Source organism: Diplotaxodon limnothrissa, linkage group LG18 (genome assembly GCF_057381915.1).
Source record: "Diplotaxodon limnothrissa isolate DT_005_m linkage group LG18, D_limnothrissa_male_GT1.1, whole genome shotgun sequence".
NCBI classification, from domain to species: domain Eukaryota; kingdom Metazoa; phylum Chordata; class Actinopteri; order Cichliformes; family Cichlidae; genus Diplotaxodon; species Diplotaxodon limnothrissa.
This window is the reverse complement of record NC_140613.1, coordinates 27,286,771-27,309,528: the sequence shown is the minus strand read 5'-3', so window position 1 is coordinate 27,309,528 and position 22,758 is coordinate 27,286,771. Positions and strand designations below refer to the sequence as shown.

Here is a 22,758-nt window from a genome sequence, read left to right as displayed (position 1 = left end):
AGAATAGTTTATCAGTTAGTTTTTTCCCTCCCTTAACAACAATCTGGTCTATTTTAGGCCACAGGCTTATTATAATGTTCTGGTTTGTTGCATAAAACACTACAAAGCATGTGAAGATTAACAGTTTGTTAACATGAATTTCACATATCCTAAACGTATTAATGAAAATGGAAAATACTTCCATGCACAAGGGTTCCTGTTTGTGAAAAGGGAGCTGCGTTTTAATGCAAGTGCACATATTTCTTGGTGAAAAGTGGGTTTTTAAAAATGTTTTATTTTGAAACTGATGGGAATGTGCGCTAAAAAAAGCTGTGTTTTAAAATGCAAGACATAAGAAGCAGCAGGGAAATGTAATCAGTGTTTTGTGAATTGCAAAATTTACTGTTAAATGTTAATCATTGTAGGAATAGGACACAGTTGGACGTCATAGTTTAATGCCATGACAGTTACATGAATGTCAGAGGAAGTCGTGGACATGCAACCGTTTCTTCACAAAACAGAATTTTACTGCATTTAAGGCGATAACAATGGAAATATTACAGTTTGAATGCTTGTTCATTAGAAAGAATTGTAAATGCTAAAATCTAAATGTACAAATTGATGAGTTTGTATTTTTAAGGATACAAATACATTCCTATAGAGACATTGGGCAGGAGTACATATAATCCACAAAGGTTAAGTCTATACTTCTGCCAGTGAAACCTTAAGAAAATATGCTCTTCCTGTGATTAAGGGGGGCCTGCCTTGCCTTTTCATACATGCTGACGTAGGATCTGAGGAGGTCTTCGATCGTGTGGGCCTGAAAAAGAAAAGAATGATTATTTTTGTGCAAATCTTTCACATCATATTTTATTCTCCTTAACATTTATTGGCATTCATTCTAAAGGAAATTCTGTGTTTTGTCATGCATCAAAATACATTCAAAGCCCGTCACTCACATTTGGGGTTTCACAGACAAAGGTGATGCCCCTGAACATGGTGCCGATGGTCATCTGGAAGGAGTTGCCTTTGCTGAAATATTCTGTGATGCGGCTGAACTCGTGCATTATCATTGTGTCCTAAAAGAGTTTCAAGTAATGCAATGTTATTTGCAAATAAGCACAAATGACCTTAGGCTACTGTAAAAATATAAATATATTGTGCTTTTTATTGAACATACCTTTGTTTCTGGGTCTACTAAGCGAACCCCTTGCTTATTGATGCCGATCAGAAGTATAGCTGGGTAGCTAGATTCACATGTTTGCTGCAAATGAAACAACGTAACATCAGTTTCCTCAAATTCTTGCGGGCCAGTGTGTCTGTCACTTACTCCAGCTAACTCACTTTAACTTCAAAGAAGGCACAGCCAAAGGTTGGCCAACTTGAAATGATTTTTAGGAAGTCGATTTTGGCTTCGTCCACTGTGATGCCACTCTGCTGCTTGTATGAGGAGATGATGTGCTGCAAGAAAAACAATAAAGCATAAAATAGCCTTACACCGGAGCTCCAATCCCATCTTCTGAGACATGAAATAGACCATTTGGGGGGTGCTTCTGTACAATTTGTTCTTTACCTTCTTCCATTCATCAGGGGACATGATCTTTTGCTGGTCAGCAGGAACCAGGTCCTTCAACATTTTGGGGATCATGACGAACTGTGACATGTCTGATTCTACTTTGACTCTGAATAGGAGCCCACCCAGGGTAATCATGTCTTCTTTGGTGCAGTCGTGGTATCCCCGCAGGTACTTCGATCGTTCCTGCAAAGAAGCAAATTCGAGGTAAGATATCGTGACAATTATTCATCTTAAACATGAAAAGAATCTCAGTGAATAAAGAGAGTGGTTGTAATATAGATACCTGTGGGAAATGGAAAGTGAGATCTGCTTTCACATCTTTCCCCGGGTTCACATTGAACCAGAGCTTCCTCTTAAAGAGCACCAAGGAAGGTAAATTGGTCTGAGTGACTAAAAAAAGTGAGATTTACACTGATTAGATCTGTCAAGGCAAAGACATGCATAAAAAAAAAGTGACCGCAGTTGGTTTACTCCATTACCTTCTTTCCCCTTTTTTCTTTTTTTGGGGACGTCTGAGGTTATCTTTAGACTGTCAAAGAAATATTTATCCTCCTCCATGCTCACCGTCTAAGAATTGAAACCAAAAAAAGCTTCGTCACATAAAGGAAAAAGATGTATTTGTTACATATGGACTGTATTGTGATATTGTGCATAGCATTTTTGTCTTTTCTATCAGATCACTGTGCAAGCTAATGTCTGATCGAAAACACTGAACTGACAGTGTTAGGCAACACCACCTTGGTTAGTGTTTTCAGGTACAGGCCGTATCCTTCAGGTGAGTACAGAATGAGCTGAGAGGCGATGCTGATGCACATGTCTCCAATTGTGGTTGTTGATGTCACCTCGACTATCTGCGCCACAGCAAGGACAAGAAATCATGATAACATTAAATCGACATTTAATGGCAAAACTGATTCTTAATCTCTCTCTTATGGTTAATACAACTCCAATGCCAAGAAACCTGTGACACTGTGTCACAGCATTGATGAGCCAAATGTTTTTAATTTGTAAAAGGTCTGGACATCAGGTAGTTCAGCACCTGGACTCCTCTACTACTAAGCAATCCTGTTGTAAAAGCTTCAGTATGCAATTTTACATTGTCTTGCCGAAATATGCACAGACTTCCTTGGACGACACGTCATCTGGATGGGAGCATATGTTGCTCTAAAACCTGCATTGGTCGTTTCTTTTCAGATATGCAAGCTGCCAATTCCCTGTGGCATCAGAGATCCAGGCTTTTTTTTTTTTTGCCTTAGTCCATTTTAAGAGAGCTTTATCCCAAAGAAAAAGAAGGCAGCATATCTGGAACATGGGATATTTGGTCTTCCCAGTTTTACATTCAGGAATAATATGCTGAAAATTTCCCACAATTTGCAAATGCAATGTTTTGCAGATGGTGAACCTCTCAGCTTTACTTCTGAGAAGCTCCGCCCCTCTAAGATGTTCTTTTTATACCCAGTCATATTATTGATCTATTGCCACATAACCTAGACAGTGCAATAATATTCCTGCAAAGGTTTCTTTTTAGGTTTTCTAGCCTTTGCCAATTTTTTTGAGCTATGTTGCTTCGATCCAAATCAAAATGACTGAATATATTTCATCAAATAGCAAAATTTAACCCTTTCATGCAGAATTATGACAACCTCGATCAGGATTTTTTATTCATCTTTAGGCTTGAAAAGATGAATAACAATGCTTAAGAAAAAATCATGATCAAGGTTGTCATAATTCATGCATGAAAGGGTTAAATAACAATAATTACAATGAAACACATCATACATCTATAGTAATATTAAACGACCAGTAGGTGGCAGGGTATGGACACATCAGTGTCCAATGTAGTGGTTTATGTGCAAGTATATCATCAACACTGACACAAACTCAAGAAAACAGCATTTGGATAGTTGTCCACTGTAGTGACCACTATGCGTCAAAGGGGTAAACATTCAAGTTTAAACATTCAACATGATTTCATGTTCTATTGTGAATAAAATAGGGATTTATGAGTTGTGCAAATGATTGCATTTTTTAAAATTATCATTAAATCCAAAAATTGATTGAATGCAGGTTCTTACATCAGTTGTATCATCTGGGAAGTGGACTTTCTGGAAGATCTTAGGGCTGTTCTGTTGGATAGCGTCCACTTCTACGAAATGGGGAGGAAGATTCCTGGGCTTCTTACTGAGTATACAAAACAAATGAAGTTACACACACAAAAATATATTTATGTGGAATTTCAGATCACTAAGTTACAATACCGTGGATATGTTTTTAAAAAAAAAAATTAAACTCAGTAAACTCAGCTGATAAACTTTTTTGTGGTTTCTAAAGTGTGCATTGTGGTAATTTTGGGGGCCAGCATTTACCAGAGAGTAGATTCTGTCAGTTAGATTTTCATCACAATTTAATACCAGTTTTAAAGCAATGCTATTTCTAAAATACGGACAACCACATTTTGAAGTATCAAAATAATCAGTAATTCTAATCTTCTCAGGATTTTTGTTTCTAAATAGTGTTCGTATCGCCAGGCTGACCTGCAGATCTCCTGCAGCCTCTCCAGGCAAAGAGCAGCCAGTGGGTATCTGGGCCGCGACTCCAGGAAGCACTGTGTGTGTTTCAATAAATCCCAGCTGGGCGGGAACAAGCCTGAACACAGCCACATCAGCTGCCACCCACGCTCCATACTCAAACTGAAGTGAGGGGAAGAAAGAGAAAACGATATGATGGAAATGGATTTTTTGTGATTATTGTTTTGGTGTCTTTCCGACACAGTGAAGCACACTGGAGAACCTGTTGCTGTTGGCGGTCATCTGTCTCATGATCTGGCAGTAAATTTCATCGCGCAGTTCTTCATGCTTTGTGGCTGGACCAAAGATCTGGTCGGTCAACTCTACGGGACTGCGGACATGTTTGATGGGGTAGTCGCCCATGTACTTCAGGATGGGTAGAGGCTAACGTTAAGGACTCACTCAAACGACATTAAAATTAGACATGGCTCTTTCCTCTTTAGATTACAGACAAACTGCTGAAGAATTTGGTACCATACTTTCAAATATCTGCCTATGTGAACCAACAGTATGGATGCTAGTTAAACTGTGGTTTAGTCATAAGAAAACATCTCAGCAATCCATAAATGCAGGTACCAGTTCATGTGTTTTTTAAAAGGATATCAGTGAAGGCACTGCAGGCCAGGTTGCTGAGCTCAGAGTTGTTGACCAGCACCTTCAGGAGTGGTTGCTTGAGAGGCTCTCTGGAAATGACCCACAGTTTCTCTCTGTTGCCTCCTTTGTATCCTTGCCGACCGCCACTCACAGATCTGCGAGGGACAAAGAGCTTAAATATCGTCTGCACGAGTGCTGTTCGATTTGCCAAATGAAGAGTCAAACATGAATGCCACATTTTTGAGAAGTGGCGTTTAGCTAAAAATACAAGAGCCTCAGTATTACCTGAAATTCTCAAGGGCAAACTCTTTCAAAGAGACAGGGGCCACTGTTTCTTCTCCTTGAACGGGGTTAAGAACTAGTGAAGCTCTCCTCTTATCCTGCTTTGGATTGAGTTGTTCCTGAAGGGTCAGAAGCAATTTGCCAGATAAACTACAAGAGGGCGTTATGTGATGTGAACTAACAGAACTTGTGCATCTCTCACTGCATAGACTTAGAAGCGCACGATGAAAAATCTTCATGTCTGTAAAGATTTTCTGTTCTTTAGTAAAGTCTTTACCATTAAAACACCATTAAAAATGAAATCAGTGATTTGCCTATACCTGAGCTCTGATAAACTAGTCATAACTACTCAACATGTAAGGTAAAGTCAACTTTACCAGCATTTCACTAGTCGGCTCGGTAAGAGTTGGCAGGAACAGCAATATTTTCTTATAGACTGCACCAGAGCTGCCAGTGCGCTTGTTGGTGGCGATGAAACAGCTCTCATTAGGGGCACTTTTTTCTTTGTCTACTTGCAGGAGGTCACCTCGCTTACAAACCAGAAACAGCGGGTCATCTGCAGAAGCGTACAGAGACAGACAGACGTGAGTGTTTTGGTGTGCGTGACTGTATTTATGGATACTGAACATGCTGTAGACTCTTACCTGATTTGCTAGAGTCCTGCTGAGCGGTTGCAAACACTGAGCGCTGTCTCAGCCCTTCCACATTGTTCTCTATCAGTGTTACAATTTTCTCAGCTTCAGGAGACTTCAGGACATACTCTCCTGTGATCGTGATCAAGCTAATGGTCTGGGCACTGTCACTAAATGGGTCATAATCATCAGTGTCAGTTTTATTAGATTCTTTTAAAGGCACAATTTAAAAATCTTTTTAAGAAAGTAAATAGAGCAAATTTACATACACACAGACATAAAAATGTGAGACCGTACCTCTTCTCCTGGACTTTCCTAACTGCTATGTAAGGAATTTCATGAAGTTGCCTATTTCTCTCGTCCATGAAGAAGATGCCAGTCCAGTTTATAGCCACAATAAATCTGCTTTTGGGCAAAGGTGGTCCTGTGGACAGATATGGTGTTGCAGATTTTAAGTAGTGAATTGGAATTCATAAATGCTAGTTAGCAGAAGTAAAGTTTGCAATACAAATGTGTAACACGGCAACATTCACTTGTAAAAGGATTGTATATCCCAGCCTCTGTGTGAAAAAAGCTGTGCGCAGACTCACCTGACATCATTGTGACTTCAAAAAACTTTGAAAAGTGGATTGCCCACTTCTTGCGTGCGATGTCCACCAGTTCTCCTTTTACCTCATCCGAGTTTTGCCTCCCACTGACATAAGGACCCTACATGAGGTAACGACGATTGTGAGGGTGCCTTTATGAGGCGTTATGTTTTAAAACAATCCATGCTGACCATACATAAAATAGACTGATTTACCTCTTTGTGTGCTGAGCTGATGAACTGGGTCCATCTTGTTTTAGACTTGCTTTCAATAAGCTGGGTGGTGATGCACTCATTAACCACTTTGGTGACGTTCTCAACGCTATACTCGGAGCCAAACGTGATGTAATAGTGCATTATTGCCAGCTGGATATAATCATCATCCTGAGTAGATAAAGTACAACTTTATTAGATACAGTTGACAAAATGTTTGGAGAACATCATGATAAAATTTATAGTAGAATAAAAAGTGGACAAATAAGAAATAGTTGACCTCACTAAGTAACTTATTTGAGCTGCAAAATATTTGAAAACTACAAAATGCCTGCTGATATACTGTTTAGCACCACAGTATAGTAAATTTTACATTTACAGTTATCTAGTTTCTTACTCTTAATTTGTTCATTTAAGAATCACAATTATTGCATTTACTCTAAAAACACAATGGATGAAAAAAATAAATAAATAAAACTTTACTGATAGATTTTCTTGTTTTCCAAATCCTTCCTTGTTCTTTAGTGAGACACAGGCAATAGAAACTAGCCGTGAACAAACATCTACAAATTTCAGGCTAAGCTAGTAGGAAATGGTTGCCCGTCTATGCGTCTGACAGCCACAAAGCAATGTAAGCAGTCAGCTATTCCATTTAAATTAACATCGGCTTTCACTTTCCTAGTCGTTATATTTTTCCAACTCTTTGGCCGTTACATACATCCCACCATGTATCCAAGCTAGTTGTTCACTTTCTTCTTCTGTCTGCCATTTGCTTAAACGTTAGCTAAGCTAAAGCCAAGCTAAGATGTCTTATAAGGCTTACAGGAGCTGCAAGATTGAATGAGAGGTTTCTGTGGGTTTGTCAGTTGTTCTATTGTTACAATATAAATCCTGATTAAAGAAGGATATTAAAATAATTATTCATGAGTTACTTCTCAGACTGCAGCAGTTTTACTGGCTTTAACTGTTTTACGTGATAAGGCAGCTAGCTTATCACTGGAAGAGACTGCAGTCCTTTACAAAACCTTGCCATGAAAATGAAGGCATTTTTATTTTATTTTGAAAGGGGAGTGCCTTGGAGGCTTTTTTATATTTAAGGTCTTTTAAGCGTTGGCCCAGCAACAATTAGTGCCCCTTTTGTGCTTTATTTTGTACATAAGATGAAAATACACCAGAAAAGTAGATGTGCATACTGCGATTTTGGAACTTAATAGCCTGAGTGTCATGAGCGGTGACTGTAAATAAAATGTATTATTATTATTATTATTACACACTGTTTTCCGTAATATTTCAGGAAAAAAGAAAAAGCCTTACCTTATCAGCAACGTACTCTCCTGCCTTGATTCCTTTGATGATCTGCCTGTAGATAAGATCTGTGCTGACTTCATCTAGTTTACTTTCGTGCCAGGGTGTGAACAGTTCCTTGCGGAGGGACAGCGACCATGGGGTATCCTTCTCCAGTCTGCCTTGCCTCCTCATCTCTTCCTCACACTGAGATATTGCATCTAGCACGTGTGCCCCAGAGTTCCCCAGAGACCACATCTGGTGACGAGAAGTCAGCAGAGTTTGAATGAGTGTGGCAAACTGCAAATCTTTCTGCACTGGACTAGTCTGAACCTACAGTCAGAAGATACAGAGTACCCAAGCCTTGATGTAGAATCAGAAGCTTTCACTGACCTTGTCATAGAGCCTAATGTACAGGGAGAATCCGTAGGTGTCTTTGAGACCGATGTCATTGGCCACATCTTGGCAGACTTCCTCAGATGTGGAGGACGAGTTCAGTTGTATTTCAATATTTCGACCATCCTGTATTGCCACAGTCGTATCAATGGGTTTCCTGGTCCTGGCAGCCTTTCAGTGCAGGGTAAGAAAGAAGAAAAAAACCAGTTGTTTCCAACCACAATTCAAATTTTGCTGCTGCTGGCCAAAAGTTAAAACTAAATAAACAGTGACCTCAGCACCATATTGGAGCACCTTCTGCTTTTTACCTGTAGCTCTATCCAGCAGGGCAACTCTTTTCTTGGTCCATTGGCTACGATACGTTTCAGGCGCTCAATGCAATACCCCCTGTAGTCATATGGCCCTCTGCGGAGAAAGTTCTCTAAATACTGTGAAGCACAGAACAGGACACAGTAAGCAACACGATAATACCTCGGCTAAATTCAACTAAAGTGGCATGACAAGGATTAACATGAAGTTTGAGGCAGGATTAATAAAATGACTTCATGTAGACTGACCTTCCTAAAGAGGTCTGTTGGAGGGAAAATCCCCAGACAGATGGAGAGGAGAATCCACCCTTGCATACGATTCCTCCTGTCATTGTTTTTCAACAGCTGTTTACAGATCTGACAATAGATCTCATCCCTGCACAGAGAGAGAACCAAAAAAATGAAAAAAGTAGGTAACATCTTAAAATACAGCCCATAACCACAGTTCCCTGTAATTAAATGGAATTGTAGTTATTATAATCGAAATGACAATGTAATCATATTTATCTACAAATACTTACATTTAAGTACTGCATATGTAATTTTAATTGATGTCTAAGTAATTTTAGGCAGCCTGTGTAAATCCCAGAAAGTTGACTCGTTTTCAGTGGGAGAAACCTTTCATCACACATCCAAGTAAATACGGCCCACAGCCCAAAAACTATAGCCCGTCTAGTAAGATGAGAAAATTATTGTTTTTCTGCAAAATTAGCATACAATTTCACACTACTTAAAATTACTTACACACATTTACCTACAGTTATTTACAGATATATCATATTGTTCATTCTTCAAAATACTTGTAAGGCAGCATTTACCATATGCCGTGTTTTGACAGAGCATAGCCGATGATGATGTGAATTTTTTCCAAGTCTGAAAGTGGCCTTTGCAGCGTGGTACCCTCTCCAATCATAACATCCTCTTCTCCTGTCAAGTTTTCTGGCTGGTTACGATGACAATAATACAAATAACAGTGATAATAATAACAATTGCCACAGAGTTTGTGTTATGAACCAGTGACAGAAAAAAAAGACAGAATGAAGAGTATTATAATCACCTCCTCGGGGATAGAAGAGGCTCTTCTGTCAAACTTTTTCTTGTTCTTCCTCAGTATTTTCTGTCCGAGAATGACATCATTACTAGAGGTTAAATAGTTAGATTGTTTTTTTTTTTCAGTGTAATAATAAGATATATGTAATAGTTTACCTGGTCCAGTCCCACCAAGTTGCTCAGCCTCCTGCCCTGCCTGCTGGGTGGAGCCTGGGGCGTGTTGCTTGATGCCACTGATATGGCATCTGAGGATTTGGGTTCTGGTATATCCCCCATGAAGCGCAAAATGATCCACCATATAGTCAGACATGCCTGGAGGTGAGGAGAGGAATGAGAAACTGTTTGTGAGGAGAGAAATCTCTTGGGTTAATAGTGATACGGCTGTGACTCGTTCCCGTCTGACTTCTCACCAATGTGTCACCCTCATCGTCGTGATGCAGAAGAGACTTCTTGAGTCGGTAGGGTATGTGCGTGTGGCTGGCGCTGTCCTGGAAGTAACGCTGGCTGAACCTGTAGAATGAAAACTCATCACCGTCGTCCTCAAAGTCATCGGTCTCCTCCTCCTTATCTTCATCCACCGAAGGGGTCGGGGATATCGAGTTTGATGGTGGGGTGACTATCAACTCTGGCTCCAAGAGCTCAGAGATTATCTTTACAGGCTCTGGACTGCTGTGACTCGTCTTTGGAGGGAAAAGAGAATTTATACCAGATCTTAAACGCACACACTCAATGAAGAAAAAGTAGGACATGTTAACATGACAGAATTAGAATCAGCTAACCTCAGATTCTGAAGTTTCTTCGTCTGCTACATTGACTGAAGGCGTGACGGGAAGATCTTCGTCGTCTGAATCGTGCTCTGACTCTGACTTGGTTTCATTGTCCAGTATCTGTGAGACCTCCTCCAGCTGTTTTAAAACTAAAGCCTTCGAGACAAAAGAGACAAAAAGGTTTGAAAGTAGGCTCCTTTTCAGAGTGCAACTTGTGCAACTTTACCTTCCAAGATGCTGAGCACTCACCGTGTTCATCATGGACTCAACTTCCCTTCTGGCCAGCACTCCTCGCCTTTGCGCCTGCAGCCGTGTGACTGCCTCTCTCTTTTTCTTCAAGTCCTTCCTCGCCACATAGCCTCGTACCTAAACCCGATCAATCAGTGCAATTTAAAGCAAATTATTTAAGAAATAACAAAAATATCAGTAATTAATTAAATACACAACAACCGATATGTAACGTAGATTTTGATAAGATTTGATAAAATATCCTAATTTCACTATAAAATGCTTAAAATTTGATCAAATACAGCGATATTTTCCAATATTCCAAACAATAAAAAACAACTACTTGTAACATATTGCACTAAACAGTTCCTACATGAGAGTACATGCCTGTGCTTGTATGACGACTGCTGCTTCTCGCTGCTTTTGGTACTTTGCCTGGAGTTTCCGGCTACGGATTAGTGCTGCCAGCCGCTCAAAGCCGCGCTGAACCTGGTCAGACCGAAAGAGGGAAGCAAACCTGAGGTGAGTCCTCCCTAAACATCAAGGCAGCTACAAGCTCTGACTTCTATAAAAAGTTATTGAACCTTTGTTTTCATGTAGGCTCTCCAGGACCGCTGTAGCACCACGGCTGCCGAACGCTTCCTCAGAAAAGACTTTCTAAAAGAGATTTGAAGCAAAGAACTTAAGTTATTAAAAAGGTGTATTTTTAAGCCTTCATATGTGCAGTCCTTTCCTCTTATGTGTCCCCTCTGCACTGGATATGAATGTGTAGGATATCCTGCACCTGTCTCTCTGTCCAAGCATGACTCTCTGGATCACCAAAGCTACCCTGCTGAGCTCTTGTTCCCGCCGCTTTTCAAGAATAGAATCGTGAACATCCTGAAATAAAGAGAATTTCTTTTAAAAGACTTTCTGATATTGAAGAAAACTTCAATTGTTAATCATATTTCAAAAATGAATCCACATTAATGTGAATCCACATTAATGTAGATTCATTTTCTGCAATCATTCAAGAGAGATGTAATGTCTCTTTGATTTAGTGTTTCACTATGTCATGGCCACGATCATCTAAGGGGCAATCGTGGCTCAAGAGTTTGCAGTTCGTCTTGTAATCGGAAGGTTGCCGGTTCGAGTCCCGACTCGGACAGTCTTGGTCGTTGTGTCCTTGGGTAAGACACTTCACCCATTGCCTACTGGTGGTGGTCAGAGGACCCGGTGGCGCCAGTGTCCGGCAGCCTCGCCTCTGTCAGTGCACCCCAGGCTACATTGTAGCTGTGGTTACAATGTAGCTTGCCATCACCAGTGTGTGAATGTGTGGATGACTGAATGTGTAAAGCACTTTGGGGTCCTTAGGGACTAGTAAAGTGCTATACAAATACAGGCCATTTACCATCTTGTGCCTTGAGAAAAAGCTACAATACAACATGGTTAGAAGTTTTCGGCACCTTTAGGAAAACTTTGGTATTGCCTATTTTCCATTCGCCCTCCCTTTCGATCACCGCCTCACAGATGGCTTTACAACAGGCCGCAGCAGACTCCTGGAGAGACAGTAAAGAATATATCAGTTAAGAACTGATGAGAGAACCCAATAAAAGACTCATTTTCACATCTTGGGTTCCAAAAACAGGATGCATCATGACTTAACGGTATTGGGGTTGCAGACGGTCGTCTTCAGGAGCACCCTGTAGCGCTTTAAGAAGTCGTCGAACGTGTGTCGAATGGGAAATCCCAGCTTCCGAATACGGATGGTGTCGATCATGCCGGAGTATCTCAGCTGACGCATACACAGCTCTCTGTCAAACACCTAGAAGAGAACAAATTAAAGTGGTGATGAATATTCTCTTAACACAACAACTATCCAACCTTTTTATTTTTCAGGCTGGACTATGGGGTGATTTCCACATCTACAGTAAATGTCAGCAGTTCATTACTCTAAGCTTGATTTGAGTGTGTACCCAATCAAATGATCATCCAAGCCGAATTTGGCACATGTGAATATATCCGTGTGCCAGATTTTGATTCTATCAAATTTCAAATCTACCCAATGTTTATTCTCACTGTTTTATTTTTTTACAACAGCTATTAACCTCAGAGAGGCTGGAAGAAAAGTAAAATACCTCTGAGGTATTCCATCTCAAAAATGTTTTCAAATTTTATTTTAACATTTTTTATGGTCCCGAGTTTGAACATATATGATGATTGCTGTGAAATTTTTTGCTCAAATACTTTTCAAGATCTATTTTTTTGAAAAATGGCCCGTCGACCCACCGGATATTTTTTTCACACTTTGAAATATGTGGTAATTTTTGAACATGAATATCTAAAAATCTATTGAAGATAAAACCCTGGAAAATTCAGTGCTTTTTTCATAGCAATCCTTACATATGCTCAAACTTTGGCTCATTAGAATTTTAGGTAAATTAGGGAAGGTCAAGCAGAAAATGTACAAAGCATTTGCTGATTTGAGACTTAATGACCCATTTGAATTTGAAGTGGTCCTGTGTGGACCACGATCACCAAGTAAGTGCCAGTCCTGCCAGCAGGTGCTTGGATTTCACAGGAGAACTGTGACACGTGGCACTGTGGACTAACAACGCTTTGCCACAATATTGGTCAGGGAGTTCAGAATGTGTGAACTTTTCGTGACTTCTAGTCTAAATCCAAAGGGTGAGAAAAGCTCAACAGATACTAGCGCAGCATTGTACTTTACTCTCTGTGATATCAGGTGATATTTAACAGGAAATTGGCTCCGTTGGTTTATGGCACAAAACAGAATGAGCTCTATTGCAAATGGTGGCAGTAAACATAAAAAAACAAAACAAAACAAAAAACACAGCAACATCCATATTATTTCGGGAAATGACAGGATTTAAAGGAAATGTCTTAATTTCAGCAAACATTAGTTTGCTGAAATACACTAGTTTGTCACAAGCTTCCCCCTCATTTCCCTTTCTTAGCATACATGATTGCTCAGTTTACACAGCAACTGTATGGTGTTGCCATGGCGGCAGAAGCAGTTGCTCATTCACCTCAGATTGCTTGCCATTGTTGGGTTTGAAACAGCGGATGAAGAAAGGCTGGCAGGCAGACAGAGCCTTCATTAGGGAGTCCAGAGACTGCCGGAATTGGCCGCTCAGTGTCGGCACTTGTTTGCGAGTGTCAGCCAATCCCTGTGAGGATGACATGTGACAGAAGGAAAAACTCAAAAATGAAGTCCTTGATACACCTGATCAAATAAACATTGGCAGCGTTATGAAACTAAATGACACAGGAACATTTATTGCAGTTTGCCCAAGGATCAGACATGACTTTATCCTTTCATACCCGCAGAGAGTTGCTTGGGGTCATGATGAACTTTTTATTTTTAACAGCCTTAATCCCATTGGTTGACAGTTCAGACTCAAATATGTCACGCAGTAGCTTATTGGCAGACATGTCAAGCATCTTAATGATGTCCGAACTGACAGCATCCCTGTTCTTTTCCAAGAAACCTGAGGAAGGAGAAAAAAGGCAACAACAAAGTATTACTGCGCTCATGAGCACCTTGCGTTGGCTGAGGTTTTAATATTTGCTGTTTGCTTGCCTACCATTGGAGTCGTACTGAACCAGGCCAGCGAAGTGACAAATCCCAAAGTTTGTGTCACGTTCACTCCTGGAGGCGATGTAGTTCTTGTGTCCTTTGTGGTGCTGGTTCAACTTCTCTAGCATCGTAGCGTCTGTACCCTAAGGCCAACCAAGTGATTCTTTTGAATAAAAAAGCTTCTGCAGCAGGGCAGAACCTTAAATAAGAAACCTCAGCAGAAGCATACCTTTGGAAAGTGGCTCTCTTCATCAACAAGAGCCAGCACATTACATTGCATTCCAGCTAGAAGGTCGAGAATCTTCTGATTGTCGCTAAAGTTGATGTTATCCCACATGACGCCCTGCTTCATGTACTCCTTCTGCTCGAGCTTGAAGATGTGGGCCACGAAGAACTGCTGCAGCTTCTCGTTGGCAAAGTTAATGCAAAGCTGCTCAAAACTGTAAAATAAACGATGGCTTGTAAATAGTGATAACTGTGAAAATTAGATGCCTTAGTATACCACGAAATGTCTGATCGTCTAATGTTTCATAAATATGTCAGGGCGGCAGTGCAACGGCTGTGAAAGCTTAAAGATATCTGAGAAATACGTTTGACTCAACTAATCGAATGGATAAAAATGAAGATACTGGTAATGTACACTCACAGGCCACTTTATTATGTACTTTATTAGGTTCAGCTGCTTGTTTCCTTAAATATCTAATCTATGCTGCTTTGCATCAACAGTTCAGGCTAAGGTTATTGTAGCTGAACAATGCTAAAGTGAAAAAGAGTGCTAGACTTTTTAGTTAACTAAATTAAAAAGATAAACTAGAGTTTAGAAAAAATCAAACTGAAATGATTTTGTGAAAATAAAAAATATATTCTTGTTATCATAACTTGTCTATTAAGGCTTTGACAAAAATGTTTATTGAGACTTTGGAAGTTTATGAGCCTGTGAGTCACCTGCTATCAATTTTTTTTTGTTTCTTAAATTGCAATGTCAGTACTGATTTTGTAAAACCTTGCTTTTGGCATACGCCCTAACTACAATAATAGCTATAAAGAGTAAAACCAACACTGAAACTAATAAAAATTTATAACAACAATAAAAACTAAACTAACATAAACTAAACTTAATTCAAGATGAAAAGTCAAAATGAAAAAAATATCTGATGAAGTACAAAACAGGAATAACAGAAAAAAACCCTCCTGACCTGTTAGTGTTGAAGTTCTCGAAGCCAAAGATGTCAAGCAGGCCGACGGACAGGTAGGCTGATTTGGAGTTGCTGGTCAGCTTCTTGTAGATGACACTGTTGATTTTCTTAACAATCCATATGAACAGCTTATTGTAGATCGCCTGAGAGAACAGAAACCCAGCAGAGTTACATTTTAGTGGAGTTCTGAAACACGCAAACTGTTTATTCTTTTCTATATTTAATTGTTTCTTTTGAGCTCTGCACCTGACCCACATGTTGGTGACGATGCGTGTGGATTTTTACACGTCTTGTACCTTACAATCATAAGAAATCAGTCAATCTACACTGAAGCTCATCAAGGAAAAGTAAGACGAGAGTTTTCTAAAACATGCCGAGTAACTGTAGCAACGCTGTAAGCACCAGTCAAAGGTTGGAAACCATCTGCTCTATCACAGTGAAACTGGAACGCTTCCTCATAAAGTACAGCGTGCAGCATTTACAGGGCCCAGGTTTCTTTCATCCTAAGCCAGGAACCAATAAGGAAGCAGTGATTTAAAATTGCTGGCTCTCCCTCATTACCTTCACAAAGGCGTCTCTGCAGTCAGCTGCCTGTTCACAGCTCAGAGGTTTAGTCACCATTTCGCGGTTGGTCTTAAAGGATCGATGAGTCAGATTGGTCGCCAGGGTGGGCTTCTCCACCTTTAAGCACAAGAAACAGAAAAAAAAACCTTTACTAGTGCTATTTAATAGCAAAGTAGATCTTACCTGCTAATAGAGAAGGAGACCCACCTCCAGTAGTGATGCCGCCACATTGAAATGTTCTGATTTGCTGACTTCACTGGTTTCCAGGTTATTTTGAGTGTTGGCTGATGGAAACACAAATTCACACATAAGACACAAACAGCACAATAACAGCTGTAAGGAGTAATCCTGTGAAATGAGGTCAGTGTGAGTTTTAAAAGATATTACAACCAGTCAGGAGATTTAACCAAACCACTTCCAACTACACAAGTACAAGTCACAAATGTATCTAGCTTGGAACATAAAATAATGCTAATGCACAAATCCAACAGATGCATCTAGGGACCAAAAGCTGATGGTGAAATTAATATTCTTTTGGTTCTCTGGTGTCAGTGAAACAAAGAAACTTTCATTCATTCCAAAACAGCTGTTCCAAAGTTCTAACCATCCATTCGCTTCCGCTTATCCTTTTCAGGGTCGCTGGAGCCTATCCCAGCTGTCATAGGCCAAGAGGCGGGGTACACCCCGGACAGGTCGCCAGTCTGTCGCAGGGCTAACACACAGGGACAGACAACCATTTGCACTCACATTCACACCTAGTGGTAATTTGGATTATCCAATTAACCTATCCCCACAAGCTGCATGTCTTTGGACGGTGGGAGGAAGCCGGAGTACCCGGGGAGAATCAACGCAAACACATGCAAACTCCACACAGAAAGACCCCGGCCTGATGGTGGAATAGAACTTAGGACCTTCTTGCTGTGCGGCAACAGTGCGAACCACCGTGCTGCCAAAGTTATATGTAAAAAATCATGACACTATCTCTCAACTTTGTTTGGGAAACGGTGACATGAGCCAAACCAATAAACCAATAAATCAACTTCTCCATTTAAAAAAAAAATAATAATTTCATTGACAAATTCAAAGTGTAGAAATGATTTAGTCTTATGTAATTCAGGTGCTCACTGCTATTCAGTTTCACTGTTGTATAACTAGCTGCCTGTTTATGGAACAATAAATCCGTTCACTCATTTAATAATAGATCTGAACAGACTGCAATCTGCCATAGGTATCATCAGGCCTACTGATGCTCTTATTTATTATATGCTTGTTTGCTGATCAAAATCTAGCATTGATAAAATTAGGAATGGAGATATGTTTGATTAAACGTTAGGCAACACTTGAATAGCTGTTCTGCTGAAATCTGATAGGGAAATGATTTTAAAGATAAACTAAGCTCCATTATGTGCAGGCTAAAATCTTTACATAGTTTCTAACTCTGTATCCTCACCCTCAAAGCAGACGTTTCCCAGGTGTAGTACGGCCGCCAGGAGCTTGAAGATTTCATGACAGTCTTTTCCTGAGAAATTCAGCGTTTTTAGGGCGGAATTAATACGACTGTAGTCTTTGGCATCGTCTCGTCCTCCACAAGCAATGCAGTTGCCCTGAAGAGTGAGAGACAAGATTTAGAATAGCTAGGAGAAAGCAGGGGTGTCAAACATAAGGCCTCGGGGCCAGAACAGGCCTTGCAAAGACTCCAATCTGGCCCACAGGACAGCTTTGGAAAATGTGAAGGGGTGCGTAGATTTAAAACTTTTCATTGTATTTTCATAAGTTTTACAGCTTTGCCAATTAATAATTAACAATACTGCAATTTATACTACACACTAAAGTAATTGACTAATAGATTACATGACATACAATTTCTTATTTTTCTACTATCTAGTGTAGAAATGTCTGTTTTGTTTTGTTTTTTACAAAAAAGAAAAAGAAAACTTGCTGTGAATTAATAAAACCTTTAAAACTACAGGACAGTCTGGGCAATGAACTAGCAGAATTTTTTCCATAAATTACACGACATCACAATAACTTCACCAGCAATGCGGGCAGTCACAGCCTTCCTTATTGCAATACCTTGGTAAGGAATTTGTATTCCTTGGCATTCCCGAGGCTCAGGCGTTTTTTCTCCTCTGCTGAGATTCCTGCCAGCAGGCAATAAAATATGTGGTAATTTCGCTCCTCCAGAGCCTGAGGTTGCAGAGGAAAAAATTAATCATTAGTGTTACAAAATGATAAGCTCACGCAAGTTTTTATGCGGGCTGGGTGGGAACATGTTTACTTTAGCTTCACTCCTCTTGTTGATGGTACTGATAGTGACAATGGCAACAGCAGCACACGAGATTAAGCCAACAACAGCACATCGACTGAAACAAACTCTTCAGACGTAGCGTGTTGTGTTTTTACTGGTTTACCGCACATTCCCGCCCCGTGGAGAGATAACAAAGGTTGTCTTAACAGAGCTTACTCACCTGACGACAGACACGAGACTTTTCCAGAAGATACTGCTCCACGCGTGCACCCTCAATCACTCCATCCTTGTTGAAGAAGATTTCCAAATATTTCCCAAAGCGGCTGGAGTTGTCATTGCGGATTGTTTTAGCGTTTCCAAAAGCTGAAATGCAAAAAGAAAAAAAAAGTTGTTGTTGTTCATCCATGCCATAAAGACAACATTTAATAATGACTGTGCACTCTTTGGCTGGTGTTTTCTACCTTCTAGAATCGGGTTGGACTCCAGGATCTGCTTCTCAATCCGCTGCTCAGAGAGCTCACCGCTGACGGCTGCCAGGTACTGCAGGATCAGTTTAGTGCTCTCGGTCTTCCCTGCTCCAGACTCCCCACTTACAGAGATGGATCAAATCAATGAGCAGTTGTAAAGAATCAAATTCAGATATTAAAGATCCTCAGTGATATAACAGACGCTGACCTGATGATGCAGCACTGGTTTTTTTGATGGCGAGTCATGTTAAAGTAACAGGCCTCAGCGATGGAAAAGATGTGGGGCGGGAGCTCTCCCAGTTTTCGCTTATGGTATAACCTCACCTGGAGACAAAAAGGAGGGTACGCGTGTGAAGTAGATCACTGCGATATTACAGTGAAGTCATCAGCTGCGCATATCCTTACCTGCTCTTCTGTGTATATTGGAAAATCTTTGTATGGATTCACGGCCACCAGCACCGAGCCCGTGTAGGTCTACACAATCATAGAAATGTTGCATTAGAAAAGAATCTCCTTCAACTTTCTCCACTTACTACGTGTTTATACACAGTCAATAGTTATTATTAATCTCTGGCTCTATTCCACAACATCTCCCTGAATCTGAGAGTTTTTCCTTCCCACTTTCAAAGTGTTTGCTTATGGGGGTCATCTGATTGTTGGGGGCTTTCTCTGTTTTCTGTGTATTATTGTAGGGTCTTTACCTTACAAAATAAAGTGTCTTGAGGCTGTTGTTGTGATTTGGTGCAATATAAATAAACTGAATTGAACTGAATTGAAAATTTAACCAAAATGATGTTAAGGGTACATCCTGTGTGTGGAGTGACAAGATACTTAATGTTGCTCTTGTCAAATGATCCAATGCTATTTTCAATCACGGCTAAAAACAGAGCAGTTATTAAAGTTATTAGAATGCTTACTTATATCTGCTACTTATGTCTATTCATATCCATCTCATTATGTCAGACACTAAATAAAAAGGTAAGAGTATGAACATTTAGAAAGTTTGTCCACCGGACCTGTAAAATGATAAATGTTACAGCGTCTGTGTTTTTATTTGCGACTCAGTAAATGTTTTTTTTTTTTAACTCTTGAATAAAAAATGTACTGTCGCTAGTAAAAGATAGTGAAAATTAAATGTTCGACAGTGAAGTTTGTGCAAATTTGGAGTCTGCCTGGAGATTTAAAATGTTCTATTGTTCTGATTTGCCACAATTGAATCAAAGTTGATTAAAAGAAAGAAATCCCAGCGAGAGAAAGCTGAACAGCTCATGTGAGGCTGGAATCAAACATCAAGGGAAGATGTTTTAAGGTGTTCTGGGAGAAACGAACCGTTACAAATTAAAGGAATATTTCCTATAATCCATTATCAGGCCATCCAATTGTTCTTAACCACTTATCCAAATCAGGTTTGCAGATCCCTGCTGTCTTTGGGCAAAAGCGTTAAGTGTCTATATCAGGTCATTCACAGCGCGCTGGCCTCATGATGTGTAGATATTTTGAAAATTGAGTTGAATGAACCAAATCCATTTTACTTTTAATCTGCTTTTTATCCTCAGCAACTGTCTTCTCTGTCTTGTAATATATTTTTTCTATATTTGGCTCTGGGAGACGCTTTGCTGTGTCATGTTTATACAATGACAGTAAAGATAAAGATACTTGACTTAAAGTACAAGCGTCCAAAGCATGTAGGAACACTGGCGACAAAAATCATTTTTTCCTTCAGTGTGTTGCTCACATAGATGATGCCTTGTCTGTGTCTGAGCAGGAGGTTCCTGAGGAGACCGGCCTCCGTCATGTCCCCGAGTTTGATCATGTCGTCCACCCCCTCCACCGATGTAGGGTGCATGATCTTGAGGGAGGCTTCCTGCTCCGGTGACAACCTGCGCTCCTGAGGAAGGGTGAAAACGGGAATACACTCAGCAACATAACACCAACTGTTGCCGTTTTGGGATGTTTGACTTTTACCCTGTGAGAGTGCAAAAGCACTGTTTACCTTTCCCTCATCGTCCACCAGCAACCGCTGACCCGACGGTGTTACTTTGACCCTTGCTCCGATGGGCACCCCTATGCTCGAGTCCACCCAAACCCATTCCCCCTGAAAGCAAAAGACAGAAAGATTTCACGTTGTCCTTCAGGGACACGGGACTAGGTTTCAGTTTACGGGAACACAAAGTGACACTCGGTGGGGCGGCAGTTCTCTCAATAAAACTCACATCTCCAAAGTTATTATCTCGAGTTTGTTTCAGCCTTACCTTTCTCAACATCACAAGTTTCTTTTATTTCTAGTCCCTGGAGAGAAAAAGAAAAAGAAATCCATACAATGAGTTGCAATTACCAAAGTACTGACGATTTAAAGGGTTTCTTTTGGCTTTTTTAATCTGAACTGTTGTGTTCAATGTCAGCGCTCAAGGTGTGCAGCGGTAAAACAAATCACAGAGCACTGTTAATGTCACCGTTAAAATGAAAACGGTCTACCCGATGATCCTTTGGTGTGGGATCTTCATTAATTCCCGTCTCGTTCCTCGTCTTTGCGTCTTATAGAATCCGTCTCCGTATGAGGAAGGATAAAACTCAGCGTGCCTATGAGTGACAGAGGTTTTATGACGCTTTGACTTTGGACTGACTGTAAGAGGAGGAAGAGAAATGGATCGCTTACTCAGAAGTGAATAAGGAACTTGTCACAGTGGAGTGATGTGTGTCTTTCTGAGCAATTTAGGGGAGCCCATCCAAATGTTTTTCACCTTGAACTTGCAGTATTCCTACTGAAGCTTATATCAGGTTACATCCACTACTACTACTGTACAGGACCAAATCTTAAAATGCACAACCTGCTGAAATCAACAAATTGTGCATCAGCGTGGTCATGCAGGTCATGTTGTTTAAATAAGAAGTTAAATAAGAAGATAATACATTTATTAAAGGAGATTTTACATAAATGTCCTTGGTGGTGGATTTACCAGGATCATATTGGATGGATGTTTATTGAGACTTTGGACCCTGCCTGTGTAAATTGTAGGAGACACAGCTGAGCATCTCCCTGCTGCTGCAATAAAAATGTAAATATGAGATTAGACTAGAGAGGGATCAGATTTCTGCCACAACAGTGTTATTATCAGCATTCTTGTTATCAATTAAGCCCTATTGTACGCAACAGGGTGTGGGGAGTCCACCATTGTGGCTGTGCTGGGTCTTCAAGAGGCTAATCTTTCCTGACAGTCAGAAGTTGTTCCTTAAATCATCAGGAAATCGCTATTAAAGTTTCATGGGTTTAAAGTCATGACAGTATACTTGGCTGATTGCTCACAGGCGTCAGCCCGTTCAGCTCTGATAAGGAATTCCCTGCTAACCAGTCACAGTTAAGAATGGAAAGCCTTGTAAAAGCTTCATCACGACAGTGCTGCATGGCTCTGGGTAACCTCCCACAGATGGGCAGTGCAGCAATGCTTATGTAATTTAATGGGGTGTGGTTTAATTGTCTTCAAACCTGGCTGCTTATGACGTCAGAAAGAAAGGTGAACTTCTGGTCTCTAGTCATCAGCCTGATCTTTGACTATTTTCCTAATGACACGATGGAACTGACGCACTGAGGCGATCATATCAGGAAGGTTTCATTTTAAATGAAAATCTGTTCCTCATACATATAAAATAAAGGTGGGGTTTTTAACTATAAAATGCCTTGAGTCTAGGTTTTTATTGCTGCTGTGGTTCGGTATTTGCACTGGTTTGTGGTGACTTTGACTTTGTTTGCAGACTATTTGCATTTACTGCAATGACATTATGGTCCTGAGGCTATGGGGCAAAAGGTAGAGGTGCTGTAGGTCAAAGATGGCAGTGTGCATGTGTGAAAAAGAGCCCAGCAACAATATCAAGAGAAATAGATTTTTCAGACCTATTTAAGCCTGATATTTGTTTTTCTTTCTGTCCTCGTGGTGACGAGTTAGGAAGGTGTTTAACCTTTACATACTGTTCATACTTCATGCTTTCACAGTATTGGCCAAGAACTCCTTCACAGACACTCCCTCAGTGCTGACCCGTAAATCTGACCTACAGATTTCTTAGAATGTATAAATAGTCTGACATAAATGAATGGATGATTAATTTAAGTTTCAGAGAGAATACAGGGTGGATTTTCTAGGATTTATAACACTCATTTTTCTGTGAATAACATCCATTTTCACACAATTTCATGCCCCGTTTAAAACATAAAAACATACAAGAAAGGATTTAAAATAAATTCTATT

General features: G+C 40.2%; 1 protein-coding gene across 1 annotated transcript; it reads right to left on the bottom strand.

Annotated features, from left to right (window-relative positions):
• Positions 1-703: 703 nt before the first annotated feature.
• LOC146613848 (unconventional myosin-VIIa-like) lies at positions 704-20,781 on the bottom strand. Its single transcript, XM_085378583.1, has 49 exons — positions 20,770-20,781; positions 20,511-20,612; positions 20,253-20,405; positions 18,923-18,991; positions 18,726-18,841; positions 18,512-18,639; positions 18,271-18,413; positions 17,876-17,989; positions 17,253-17,406; positions 16,010-16,086; positions 15,800-15,919; positions 15,239-15,381; positions 14,272-14,482; positions 14,050-14,185; positions 13,787-13,953; positions 13,492-13,632; positions 12,108-12,266; positions 11,908-12,000; positions 11,247-11,341; positions 11,047-11,119; positions 10,850-10,951; positions 10,484-10,600; positions 10,247-10,390; positions 9,878-10,147; positions 9,624-9,779; positions 9,475-9,534; positions 9,236-9,360; positions 8,667-8,793; positions 8,418-8,537; positions 8,107-8,280; positions 7,744-7,971; positions 6,433-6,600; positions 6,221-6,338; positions 5,928-6,054; positions 5,643-5,800; positions 5,376-5,554; positions 5,002-5,117; positions 4,726-4,871; positions 4,346-4,499; positions 4,090-4,245; positions 3,631-3,736; positions 2,293-2,406; positions 2,035-2,122; positions 1,839-1,945; positions 1,553-1,738; positions 1,324-1,440; positions 1,160-1,243; positions 939-1,058; positions 704-799 (listed from the first exon to the last, which is right to left on the bottom strand). The coding sequence occupies exons 1-49, from the start codon at positions 20,779-20,781 to the stop codon at positions 704-706; spliced, it is 6,369 nt and encodes a 2,122-aa protein (XP_085234709.1).
• Between the last annotated feature and the right edge of the window lie 1,977 nt (positions 20,782-22,758).

What these genes read in the sequence shown, in the direction of transcription:
- LOC146613848 (XM_085378583.1), bottom strand. An exon ending in TGGCGGCATCACTACTGGAG is followed by an intron (nt 15,920 to 16,009) that starts GTGGGTCTCCTT and finishes TTGTGCTTAAAG; the next exon opens with GTGGAGAAGCCCACCCTGGC. An exon ending in ACATTAGGCTCTATGACAAG is followed by an intron (nt 7,972 to 8,106) that starts GTCAGTGAAAGC and finishes TCTCGTCACCAG; the next exon opens with ATGTGGTCTCTGGGGAACTC.